Source organism: Pecten maximus, chromosome 10 (genome assembly GCF_902652985.1).
Source record: "Pecten maximus chromosome 10, xPecMax1.1, whole genome shotgun sequence".
NCBI classification, from domain to species: Eukaryota; Metazoa; Mollusca; class Bivalvia; order Pectinida; family Pectinidae; genus Pecten; species Pecten maximus.
In genome coordinates, this window is record NC_047024.1 from 15,616,624 (window position 1) to 15,630,962 (window position 14,339).

A 14,339-nucleotide genomic window follows, 5' to 3' on the forward strand; every position below is an offset into this window, starting at 1 on the left:
CCAGGGCCCAGTTGTTCAAAAGGTGATTAGGCTAATCACAGTTTAACAACATCAAAATCTTGATAAAATAATTTCTGTTAAAACTCATTTGACAAAATTTTCTGAAACTATAACACCTATCAGTCAGTCTCTTCGATTTCATACTGTACCTACTGATTTTGAAGAATATACAAGATGTATATACATATGATTTGAAGTAAATGAGATTTTCACTAATCAAGTGATTAAGCTAATCATCTTTGACTTTTGAACCTGATCTTCAAAAAGACTAATTTTCAGCTTTTCTGAGAAAGATCTGCTTCCTCTTCTAGATTAAAAGAACACAGAAAACATTAAAAGATTGATAGAACAATTTGTTACCATGGGCATGTCAATAGTCTTTTAGAAGATCTTAATGTAATTGTCACAAAACTCAACAAAGATCAGAAATTCTATATGTTTTATGGGCGCTAGTCAAATGTTCAAAGATAAACAGACGATTCATAAACGATAGAAACGATTCACTTTCGGTATTAACATTGACTCCGGAAATAGTGTCCTAGTTGTAAAATGTAATAAGTTTGATTCGCTATCACGTCCGTGGAGGTTACATCAGAGACGTGTATATCGGATACAAGTCTCTGGTTACATGTACATGTATGTTGTCGGTCACCTGATATGAAGAACGAAAGTCAAAATGAGATTTGGAGACGGTTCAGTCGAGTTCGACCACTGCCCACTGTCTCATTCTTGTGTTATGTGTTAAGTTATAACAAACACTGTAAGTAAGTTGATTGATAATCTTTAATATCAGAGTGATAAACGTATCGCATTGCATGTTCACGGATTTAAATATAGTCTTACACAAGTCCGTGGTATTACATACAATGTGTTCACAGATTTAGATAAAATCTTATACAAGTCCGTGGTATTGCATACAATGTATCACAATGTATGTTCACAGATTTAAATATAGTCTTATACAAGTCCGTGGTATTACATACAATGTATCACAATGCATGTTCATGGATTTAGATAAAATCTTATATAAGTCCGTGGTATAACATACAATGTATCACAATGTATGTTCACAGATTTAGATAAAATCTTATACAAGTCCGTGGTATTACATACAATGTATCACAATGTATGTTCACAGATTTAGATAAAATCTTATATAAGTCCGTGGTATTACATACAATGTATCACAATGTATGTTCACAGATTTAGATAAAATCTTATATAAGTCCGTGGTATTACATACAATGTATCACAATGTATGTTCACAGATTTAGATAAAATCTTATATAAGTCCGTGGTATTACATACAATGTATCACAATGTATGTTCACAGATTTAGATAAAATCTTATACAAGTCCGTGGCATTACATACAATGTATCACAATGTATGTTCACAGATTTAGATAAAATCTTATACAAGTCCGTGATATTACATACAATGTATGTTCACGGATTTAGATAAAATCTTATACAAGTCCGTGGTATTACATACAATGTATCACAATGTATGTTCACAGATTTAGATAAAATCTTATACAAGTCCGTGATATTACATACAATGTATGTTCACGGATTTAGATAAAAACTGATATAAGTCCGTGGTATTACATACAATGTATGTTCACGGATTTAGATAAAAACTGATATAAGTCCGTGGTATTACATACAATGTATCACAATTTATGTTCATGGATTTAGATAAAAACTGATTTAAATCCGTGATATTATATACAATGTATCACAATGTATGTTCAGGGATTTAGATAAAATCTTATATAAGTCCGTGGTATTACATACAATGTATCGCAATGTATGTAATTATAAATCCGTGATATTATATACAACAAATGAGTAAGAACGCAACGTCAATATAAAAAATATAAAAGACGTCGCGTGACTAATAATAATAAACAAAGGAGTTATGATATTGAATATAATGTGATTTTGATTAAATTGGATAATATAAATGTAAATAATACATATACATAAAACATATATATATATATAACTTGTAAATATAAACGATCTTCATCAGTGGATTCTGTTGCGTCCTGAATGTAAACGTTATACACTCTCCCATTATGATATCCAGGTATTGACTTTGATTACTCTCATATCAAATGTACATGTAATGCATCAAAAACATAAAAATAAACCTAAGTATGAGAATAATCTTCAAGGTAAATGAATGTCTTTAATGAACCCGAAGATGATACTGTGTTTTACACACCCAATTTTGACAAGAAGAGGCATACAATTTGAAATCAAACAATTTCACAGAAATGTCCAACATCTCCAAGCAAGAAACGAATTCAACTTTCAGTCTATGAGTACGTTTTTCATACATTAATTACAAGCATTGATTTTTTTTTAGCCAAGACCCCAATTCAATAAAATATATATTCTATTAGCTTCTAGTCAGGTAAGATATTTAATTTCCAGTCAAATTAAAGAATGATCCAGTTTCTAACCAAGGACTTAAACATACTACATATTACCAGGTATTCACATCTTCAGACTTTCACGCAGCATCAGTTAGTCTAATCGGTCTCCATGACAACGCACGTACACACAAGGGACGCGACTCTATACACATATGGAAAATAGTCGAGTACAATATAAACATTTGATTTGTCTGTATATCTTAATACTTAACATAGATGTATTTCTATTTTTTATAAAGAATACAAATATACAGAATTTGTGAAAAAAACACTAAAGGTATTCATTTAAACTTTTAAAGAATATAAAATATATGTTTTAAAAATCTGTAAACTCTGAAGAAAACAGTTACTAGTATATAAGAACTTTGAAATAAACATAGTTGAACTATCAATGGAAAATATTGGTGCATTTACAACCAAATGCGTCACAATTGTATCTACTTTGTAGATGAAGCCACATTTTCCCATGATTTGTTTTTGTTGACCCGTTTGTGAAATGGAATCATCCCTCAATGAACGATGACCGGTCCTTTGCTTGCTCGCTCTCGTAAAACGTGTATTCATGAGCAGGAAGTCCGCTTCGGCCCAAGTGATAGTTGTCATATGGTCTAAAAGAAACATAAATAATATATAATTACGTAATGATTGAGGATTATCAAAGTTTACAGCTGTTCAATTTCACCATTAAGTTCTTTTGAAAAAAAAAAAAAAAAAAAAATTTACAGTTCAGCATTTACTAATTACAGCAGTTTCTAATATCTTATTTGTAACATGATAATGATAATAACAATTACCGCATTGAATTTCCCATCGGGACAATGGCCATCGAGGGGTCACTAAAATAAAAATAAAAATAAATATACATATTTATAGGATCACTTCTAACTTGTGTAACTGTTCCATGTTCAATGTCTAAATGTGATAGTTTATAATCTACTCTTAATAAAGGGGCGGAATGCATCGAAAATTCGACAATTTACTTGCCTGTTCTGTTGCCATTAAAACACGACCAATTATATATAGATATTAATAAAATAAAAAAACCAACTCTCCGTTAGCGCTTTCGACGCGTCATGACGCGACGAAAGCGCTAACGGAGAGTTTTTTGGTTTTTTTTTACTTTTATAATTCGTCCGTAAGGATAAAAACAATTTATTATCTAGATATTAATATATATATATAACATAGAAACACATATGACGAAGGAAAACAACTTTTTGACTCGTGCCCTGACCGGGCCTCGAACTCACGATCTACGGCACCCAATCGCCTAGCCAGAAATACCCGCAGGTTATACCGCTGCGTCACATTGGCGTTCTTGAAAAAGAACGTTTCAATGGCGCAGTGATGGTCGGCCCGATACGCTGACCGTCACTTATCATTTTGGAAGTCGTCTACTAGATGATATGAATACTAGTACCTGGATCTCAATGTATCATATATTATCAATATTTCTCTGGTACAACTACGATAGGAAATTCAAATCAATATCTTCGGATCACCAACACATACTGTATATGATACATTGTACTGATAAATAGATACATAACATAGAAACACAAATGACGAAGAAAGACAACTTTTTGACCCTGACCGGGCCTCGAACTCACGATCTACAGCACCCAATAGCCTAGCCAGAAATACCCGCAGGTTACATTTTAATATATATATATAGTATACCGGTATGTGTGAACTATTTCTTATACGATACCAGATTGTCTAGCCTTGCCATATATATGTATCTCGGGCCATAAATTATGAAAATTCATTTGTCCCGAATTCTCACACAAGGGTTTATTCAATTTATAATATGGACCGAGGGTTGGTAATCCGTGCCAAAAGTAGACCGTATACGTATGCCCTTTTATAGAATCAGTCACCATTGTGAGATGTAGATTTCACATGCTTAGTAGGAGGCTAATTGTGGTAAATTCAAGATTTGTATATTTTGATATTATAATTTTATGGTGCTGCGTTAACAATAGGCCACGATCACCAAGATCTCCACGATCTCTACGGTTCCAAAAAAGCTTGGGGCTCAATGGTTTTTTCTACGTTTCGTTACGTGTTGCTATCAGTTTCCCTACGCTCTCAGAACGTTTTGTTACGAAGTCAACGCGATTAAGGTCAATAACTGACACGATTTCCAGCACGTTTCCTCACGTTCTCTTACGACCACCACGATATGCTTTCACGTTTGGTCACGTTCTGTTAAGTTCTATTAAGATCTCTTAATATTAAGATCTGTTAAGATCTCTCCCGTTCATGAAGCTCTGTTACGATTTATGTCCACGATCCTATATAAAAAAAGGAGGTTGGCGTTACCCTCTCATACACTGTAGTTGCTCGAAAGAAAATGATACAACAATAGCATGGCACAGAATACGACAGGGAAGCACAGAGAGAGAAGACAAGAAGAAGGTCAAGATCTTGTGGGATGATACCATGATTGAGTGTAGACAGAAGGCACCAGTCGGGATATTATTTAGAACTTCTAAACACAGAACAATTGAACCTTGAAGGAATCTTGTTTTGAAATTCTCCAAGATCCCCTACAACAGCGCATCACGTTCTGTAAAGATCTACAACACTCTAGTACGATTCCCATGTTCTATTCCTTTGTCCCACGATTTAGTGACAAATCTGGATAATTGTGGCATTTTGAAGCGATCCTTACGATCATCGCAACTCCGCCAAGTTCCCACACGATTACTACGATTCGACCCCGCGACTCTCCACGATTCACCACGACCCGCCACGACCCTCCACGATCCACCACGGCACTCCACGATCATCATGACCCTCCACGATCCACCACGGCACTCCACGATCATCATGACCCACCACGACTCTCCACGATCCACCACGGCCCTCCACGATTAACCACGGCACTCCACGATCATCATGACCCACCACGACCCTCCACGATCCACCACGGCACTCCACGATCCACCACGGCACTCCACGATCATCATGACCCACCACGACCCTCCACGATCCACCACGGCACTCCACGATCATCATGACCCTCCACGATCCACCACCGCACTCCACGATCATCATTACCCACCTCGACTCTCCACGATCCACCACGGCCCTTAACGATCCACCACGACCCTCCACGACCCATCACAACCCACCACGACCCTCCACGATCCACCACGGCCCACCACTTGACCTTCCAAGATTCACCACGATCATCACGACCCTCCACGACAAACCACGACCCTACACGACCCTACACGACCCTCTACGATCATTACGACCCTCCACGATCCACAACGACTTCACGACCCTCCACGAACCTCCACGACCCACCACGACTTCACGACCCCCCACGATCCACTAAGACCCTCCACGACCCTCCACGATCCACAACGACTTCAAGACCTTCCACGAACCTCCACGACCCACCACGACTTCACGACCCTCCACGATCCACCAAGACCCTCCCCGACCCTCCACGATCCACCAAGACCCCCCTACGACCCTCCACGATCCACCAAGACCCTCCACGACACTCCTTGATCCACCAAGACCCTCCACGACCCTCTACGATCATTACGGCCCTCCACGACCCACCAAGACCCTTCCCTCTCCGCGATCATTACGACCCTCCACGACCCTCCACGACCCTCCATGACCCACCACGGCCCTCCACGACCCACCAAGACCCTTCACGTCCCTCCACGACTCTCCGCGATCATTACGATTCTCTCAAATCGTGGACATCGTGGACATCATGCCCTAGTGTAAACGCAGCAGATACCACAATTTGTACTGATGAGCCAAACACACTGTAAATCATTCTCTCATGAAAGGTACGACCAAATTGGTGACGTTATCAAACGTTGACATAATTACCCAGCAAAAAATGATGTTATTGTTTGTTTCCTTTTTTTTTTACCGATGATGGTGTTTTAATGACATTTGATACATGGTTAACACCTGTAAAGTGTGGAAGATATCTTTCTCTTACGCCAGAAAATGATATCCACAATTTTCTTAACTCATTCTAGATTGAGCATTTCGTCACGTTAACAATAACATGACGTCACGGCGACGCTTCAATCACATCACATCATTGCACTGATATAATGTCAATATTACATACATACGAGGGTAAACAAGGTAAGAGAAAAATAATCATTCACCTCCATGGAAGTGATACAGGAGAAAGGGGAATCTCAACCCTCGGGGTAAAGATACTTAATTCTTTGAACTAATGTGAAATTATACTTAAACAATTTCATGTACTTCGTGCTCACAACAACAACAACAACAACAACAACTCCGGATCAATACGTAGCATATCTTGCATATAACAAAATCTTATCTTATATACGGTCGTTACGTAACACATACCTCATCATCATTGGCGGAGGTGAAACCATTGTCATTGGAGCTGGTGTTGGCTTTCGTGTGTAAACCTTCGTCACTTTCGGTTTGGCATCTGTAACAAGAGTTAGCAATTCACTTGTATCAAAAGCGTCATTAATGAGGAATAAGGAGCTGACGGTTTGGATAAAATCATAGAAATTTATAGAAAGAAAAAATAATGAGGTACATCAACACTATTAAATATGGCTCAAAATTTTATGTTATTTAAGGATTACCTTGGAAATTATTTTATTTTATAACACAAAAAATTCCGGAGTGTACTCAAATCATTGTTTATTTTAATAACACTCCATTTTTTAAACTTCATAACATCAAGAATATATTCAAGGTAATCCTTATAATTTAATATATACCCTGCAAAAATAACTTTATTCGTGGACTCTTTTCTTTTACAAATGATTACGCTCAATCCGCCAATCAAAAGTGACGTTATCAACGGCGAAGACTTTTTTTAAGGTTATGGACTGATACGTAAATTTCTAAGCCAATGAAAATGCTCGTTACAAAAAAGATTATATATACGTAACGTATGCTTTACTCTCAATATTCAGAGTAGAGTTATTTCTGCTTGTGAACTAATAATGATTGTGGGTTTCTTGACCAAACGCACACTCAATTACTCGTCATAACGAGCCAAATAATGCGAGAAATCCACTGTGATAGCTAGAGAAAAATCTTTTTGTTTCAAAGCTTGACAAAGACGTAGAGCGTGACTAAACCAGATTTCAGTATTCAGAAAAATATACTATCAGTGTTTAGTTTTGATTTCAAAATATCTACTTACTAGTACGTGCCATACAGCACACACAGATTATGATGAGAATGAGAAGCAGGACGGCAATGGCCACGGCTATTGCAATAATCGTTTCCGTTGTCAATGCAGGAGCTGCTGTCGGTGCCAACGTCGTGGTCACAGCTCCTATACAATAAATATGTAAAAATGAAAATATGAATAAAAAGCAGGCCAACATATAAAATATTTTTTGCTCATTGATAATATGACAAAGTTTGTTACGTTTTGAATTTTAACTGAAAAAAGCAAAATAAAATGAAATAAAAGAGTAAACTGAGCAGGCTCACAATGCTTCTTCATAATTAATATAAAAGAAATATAAAAAAAATGTCTAGGATTTAACAAGGCATCTTGTACGTAAACTTTTATCATTATTTAAAGAGGTCAAGTGTGCAAACTTTAACCTTTAAACTTTACAGATTACCACCAATATCCAATTAGGCGCATATATAGAGCTTACTTGATTACCAATATACCCATTTACCCTTTATTAAGTCAGGTATTCAAATATAATGTTGTTTATATTAAAAGTCAGGTGCAGCACTGCGCATGTCGCGTTTTCAAAGGTCTCATACAAACCTGACCGAAGGTTGAACGTTATGGCCGATGATTCGCCAATAGAATTGGTTGCATAGCAACTGTATGCGCCATAGTCACTATTGGACGCCACCGTGACGACGTAAGTAAGTCCAGTCGCGCCTGCAATATTGGTGTTGCCCTTTGTCCACCTGTATGTCTCGACAGCAGGATTGGCGATAGTGTTACAGGTCAAGGTCCTTGGGTCATTCATACCAATGACCATCGTTTGTTCCTCATTAGTAACAGTACTGATTGGCTTGTCTGAAATGGTAGATTTTTTTTGTTTTTGTTTTTTTTTATTTTTTGTTGATAAATCAAAGGTGTAGTAAGAATTATAATAGTCATTATCAACATGCAAGTTCAATTACTTTGTAAATTAGAGAGAAAATATAAGCAATATTTTCATTTTTATATAAACACATGTATTCTGTCCACGATTCACGTTTTGGACTGTACGTCATTCGATACGAATATCTATGTAAATGATTTGATCATTTAAATGATTGATATTTAATTTTATCATTAATTTAAAACTAGTACAAAATGCGATCTTGTAGGATTAAAAGGATACAAAAATCCACTTAAACGTCAACTTTTTGACGATTTGAAAGAATATAGATATAATCATACTTATTGATATACTGTTCGATAAATGTTTATTCGAACGATATCTTACATTGGATGTTGACAGTAAGAGTTGCTGAGGCTGAACCGCGGGCATTAGTTGCAGTACAGACGTATTCGCCAATGTGACCACGGTCCACGTTCTGGACGGACAGCGTTTGGACTGTTGATACGACCTGTTGTGTGCTCTTTTTGACCCATTTGTAGGTTGGAGCAGGGTTGGCCTCCGCTGAGCACGTTGACGAAAATGACTGTTGCTCCCTCCTCGTAACTGTAGCTGGGTTGACCACTATGTTTGTTGGTGCGACTAAATAAAAAAAATATTGCATGTGAACAGCGGTTTTAACGAACTTCAAATAATTATCAAGCTTGTGTCTAGCTATTGTAACGGATACACTGTCATTCACCGTGTCATCACGAACCATTCAAATTATCACGTTCCTTTTTATGACAACGACAAACCATGGATGACCTCAGAACTTCGAAAAGATTTAAGAATTATAGACAGATTACATAAAATAGCGAGGTCAACCAAACGTCTAGTAGATATTAAAAAAATTAAAACTCAGCGAAACAGGGTAAATAATATGAAAAAAAACATGCTCGTATTGTCTTTTATGAAAATGTTCATGATATGATTGATAGGTACTCGTCTTCTGATCCTAAATTGTACTGGAAGTTGATTAAGAGGTTAATCAAAACGTCTGACACTTCTCAATCTATACCATCCTTGGTTGACCCTTCTACAAATGACATAGTTACTAGAGATGAAGATAAAGCTGAAATATTGAATAAATATTTTTGTAGTATTACAAGAGTTGATGACAAAAATAATGATGTTCCGACTATTGTACCTAGAACTGACAAATCATTTGATTCTATTAGAATAAATTCAACTGAAATACGTGATGTTCTCCAGATTTGAAGCTCGGCAAGACCTCAGATGAAGATGGAATTAGTCATCATGTGCTTAAATATACTGCTCGTACTGTTTGTGTTTCCCTAGAAATAATATTTAATATGTCATTATCATCAGGAATTTATCCCAATAAATGGAAACTAGCAAATGTAATGCCATTGTTTAAAAAAGGTAATAGACATTCTCCATCGAACTATAGACCAATTTCATTACTTTCTACTGTTGGTAAAGTTTTTGAAAGAGTGATTTTTAAACATCTGTATAATTTCTTTTTAGAAAATAATTTATTTTATAGGTATCAGTCTGGTTTTATGCATGGTCATTCTACAGTGTACCAGCTCATTGATATTTATCACCAAATATGTACTGCGCTTGAGGAAAGAAAACACACATGCATTGTATTTTTGTGACATATCGAAAGCTTTCGATAGAGTATGGTATAAGGGTCTTAGTGCTAAGTTAAAATTTTATGGTATTTCAGATGAATTGTATATATGGTTAGAAAATTATTTGTCACAAAGATACCAACAGTTTTTTTAAACAGTTCTTTTTCTACATTAGCTCTAATTGAAGCAGGTGTTCCTCAAGGTTCTATTCTAGGTCTACTACTTTTTCTTATATTCATAAATGACATTGCAGATATTTTTTAATCTACATTTCGTCTTTTTGCAGACGACAGATCTTTGATTAAATCATCTTCGTCATGTCGACACATACAAGAAACTTTAAATAGAGATCTGAGATTCTCAATAACTGGTCTAAAGCATGGTAAGTGTATTTTAATTCTCAAAAAACAGATGTATTATTTATTTTGCAATCTATAGATATTGATGAAAACTTAGACCTTGAGTTTGATGGAAAAGTTTTGAATTTAACAGACTGTCATAAGCATTTAGGTGTTGTTTTTAATCTGCTCTTTTAAAGCTGCTCGCATTATATTAGGACTGCCTTCTTATACACCGATTAATATTTTGTATGACGAAACAGGACTTGAAACATTAGCTAACCGTAGAAAAAAGAGGAAACTACAGTTGTTGTATAAGATCGATAATAAATTTACTCCTGATTATCAGAATACCCTTTTACCACCTATAATTGGAGAAAATATCAACTATGCTCTACGTAACAAGTATGACTATAGAATTCCGCGATTCCGGTTCTTTCTTACTAACTCGTCTTTTATACCGTCTACCCTTCATTGTTGGAATAATTTAGATAAATCAGTTCGTTCCTTACCGTCCTTGCAGTCGTTTAAATTATCATTATAGAAAAATGTCCAGTCACGTCCTCCAGTGCATTTTAAATTTGGGAATCGTAAACTTGATATATTGCATACCAAACTAAGACACCAATGTAGTTCCCTTAATTATGATCTCTTTAGAGTAAACCTTGTAGAAAACGCAGCTTGTATTTGTGGTCATCCTTGTGAGAATGCCTTTTACTTTTTATGGAATGTCACCTTTTTACTAACGAAAGGAATATTCTGTTGCAAAACTTAAATAATCTGAATGTTACAATTAGGTTAGAAGTTATGTTAAATGGAAACTCATAAATTTCCGTTGACCTTAATAAAAATATCTTTACATATGTGCATTATTTCATCAAATCCAGTAATAGGTTTTGAATTTTGTAATTGGATCAGTTTATTTGGTAAACCGTATATTTCATCGTTTTTGTCATCATCGATGTAAATGTAACTATGCCTTGTAATACACTGTATATATGTTGGGAGAAGGCGTTGATAAGTCTTGGTAACTTGTGCGTAATCCCGTGTCTGTTTTGAGAATAAATATGTTTAAACTAAAAAAACTATTTTTATGGCAACATGTTTTACATATTTGCTTCTCTTTTCTCAGTTTCTCTTTTGTTATTTGTCCGTGCGTCCGTCTGTCTTTTTAGATTATTAAAAAAAACTCCGAATTTTAGAGGATTTTATAAAAAAAAAAAAAAAACACGAGATGTCAACTCCATTAACAAAAATATGAAAGTTAGGTACAACAGAGCCAAAATGAATTGAACTGAACAATGAAGCTGTTTTGTTCTTTTACGAAGGACCTAAAGTTTTGATACCTAGAAGGCGGCCAAAGCCTGGAAATAGATTGTAGGTCGAAAGTGAAATCAGGATAAGGAGATGTGTATTGTGTAATACCTACCAGAAACTACCAAACTGGTGAGTTCACTCTGACCAGAACCCACTGAGTTGGATGCGTGACATCTATAGCTTCCTTCATCTGAACTTATCAAATTCTTGATAGTCAAAGACGGGTTCGTTGGAACTGATCCTGAGTACTTTGGAGCCGCCGCTGTGATTTGGTTCACTGCTCCGCTGACGGTCCTTGTCCAATACACTGACGTCACGGTTGGGTTGGCCACGATATTACATAGTAGTACCACTTCGCCTCCAAGGTCCACTGCGTATGCGGACACAGGTACGCTGACAGTTGGGCTGGCTTTAGAAGGATAAGAAAAAATTGAAAAATAATCAGGAACCATTTAAATCAGATATCTTACGAAATGGAAATAAAATTCAAATAAAACGAGATTGTGGAATTAAGAGAGCAAACAATTGCTGTAAAATGATGGTAACCTTGTTGTGGCCAAATGAGGTCACAGTTGCATTATTCTGGCGATATTACACAAGTAACGTTGACGAATTAATCAATCATCCAGGGATGTCTTCTAACTGTAGGGGCGCTATTTCTCCGCGAATACAGGCTTGTTATCGAAACTGTTTTCTTGTTATAAAAACACAATGAAATACAACATATGATGAAAACCATAATTTTAAATCATTATGTATTCCATTGTACCGTGTCCCATTGTCAAGACCTATTTCTTATGTTAAGCATATGGCTCAACCCGACTTTGACCTACATTTTCCAAGGCGAGTGTCGTCAAAAAAGACGTTTACTATTCCCGAGCCCCTGGTCTAATTCTCCTAGAACTTAGCGTTCTCTATATATATCAATATGGTATTTAGCGTTCTCTATATATTGTTCGTATTTTCACATTGCTTTATCAATATGGTACTTAGCGTTCTCTATATTTTGTTCGTATTTTGACATTGCTTTATCAATATGGTACTTAGCGTTCTCTATTTATTGTTCGTATTTTCACATTACTTTATCAATATTGTATTTAGCGTTCTCTATATATCTGACATTGCTTTATCAATATGGTATTTAGCGTTCTCTATATATCTAACATTGCTTTATCAATATTGTATTTAGCGTTCTCTATATTTTGTTCGTATTTTCACATTACTTTATCAATATTGTATTTAGCGTTCTCTATATATCGTTCGTATTTTTACATTGCTTTATCAATATGGTATTTAGCATTCTCTATATTTTGTTCGTATTTTGACATTGCTTTATCAATATGGTATTTAGCGTTCTCTATATATTGTTCGTATTTTCACATTGCTTTATCAATATGGTATTTAGCGTTCTCTATATTTTGTTTGTATTTTGACATTGCTTTATCAATATGGTACTTAGCGTTCTCTATATTTTGTTCGTATTTTCACATTGCTTTATCGATATGGTATTTAGCGTTCTCTATATATTGTTCGTATTTTGACATTGCTTTATCAATATGGTACTTAGCGTTCTCTATATTTTGTTCATATTTTTACATTGCTTTATCAATATGGTATTTAGCGTTCTCTATATTTTGTTCGTATTTTCACATTACTTTATCAATATGGTACTTAGCGTTCTCTATATTTTGTTCGTATTTTCACATTGCTTTATCGATATGGTATTTAGCGTTCTCTATATATTGTTCGTATTTTGACATTGCTTTATCAATATGGTACTTAGCGTTCTCTATATATTGTTCGTATTTTGACATTGCTTTATCAATATGGTACTTAGCGTTCTCTATATATCGTTTGTATTTTGACATTGCTGTATCAATATGGTACTTAGCGTTCTCTATATATCGTTCATATTTTGACATTGCTTTATCAATATGGGGATAGAGTTACTATTTCGTTTAAATGTTGGAATTCGGTTTTGTTTAGAATATTACGCTCAATATAGAATATTTCCAAATATGAATTGATGACGCCATGATTGACAATTATTTTGTATTGATAACGCAATGATTGACATTTTTTTATTGATAACGCAATGATTGGCAATTATTTTACTAAGAATAAATGCAGTGAAAATACTAGTTTTATCAGTTTGATAAATTTCTGTATTTTACTCGCAAAAATGTAACTGATGTTTTTTGGCGTTTTTTGGTCGCCTCACCTACAATGGCCCTTTTCAATCAAAACTTAAAGTATTGCTGATTTTTTACTATTGTACTATTACATAGCTTGCTGCTAGTCTGTCTGAGGACACCATTCTACATAAAAAAAGGATATTGAATGGATCCCCGTTTAATATTTCACAAGTATGACAGATATTGATATTTTCACGAGTGCGGTTATTTTGTTGTATTTTTGAAATATTCAGGCTAGTTTTTGACGAAATACTCACTTGACGTTAGCTTTTCATGTACATATTCTCCAAAAACAGCAGAAAACGCTTATATTGCGCAGATCAGCCCTTTCAAAATGGCACC

General features: G+C 35.3%; 1 protein-coding gene across 6 annotated transcripts in view; it reads right to left on the reverse strand.

Annotated features, from left to right (window-relative positions):
* Positions 1–765: 765 nt before the first annotated feature.
* LOC117335486 (hemicentin-1-like) overlaps positions 766–14,339 on the reverse strand; it is a 98,083-nt gene continuing 84,509 nt past the window's right edge. For all 6 annotated transcript variants that reach the window (XM_033895515.1, XM_033895514.1, XM_033895512.1 and 3 more), the window contains 7 exons: positions 11,915–12,211; positions 8,895–9,149; positions 8,219–8,479; positions 7,631–7,765; positions 6,811–6,898; positions 3,240–3,281; positions 766–3,053 (listed from right to left, as the gene is read on the reverse strand). In XM_033895515.1, the coding sequence (XP_033751406.1) occupies positions 2,948–3,053; positions 3,240–3,281; positions 6,811–6,898; positions 7,631–7,765; positions 8,219–8,479; positions 8,895–9,149; positions 11,915–12,211 (1,184 nt within the window). In that variant the 3' untranslated portion in view covers positions 766–2,947. The remainder of the gene's footprint in view (positions 3,054–3,239; positions 3,282–6,810; positions 6,899–7,630; positions 7,766–8,218; positions 8,480–8,894; positions 9,150–11,914; positions 12,212–14,339) is intronic.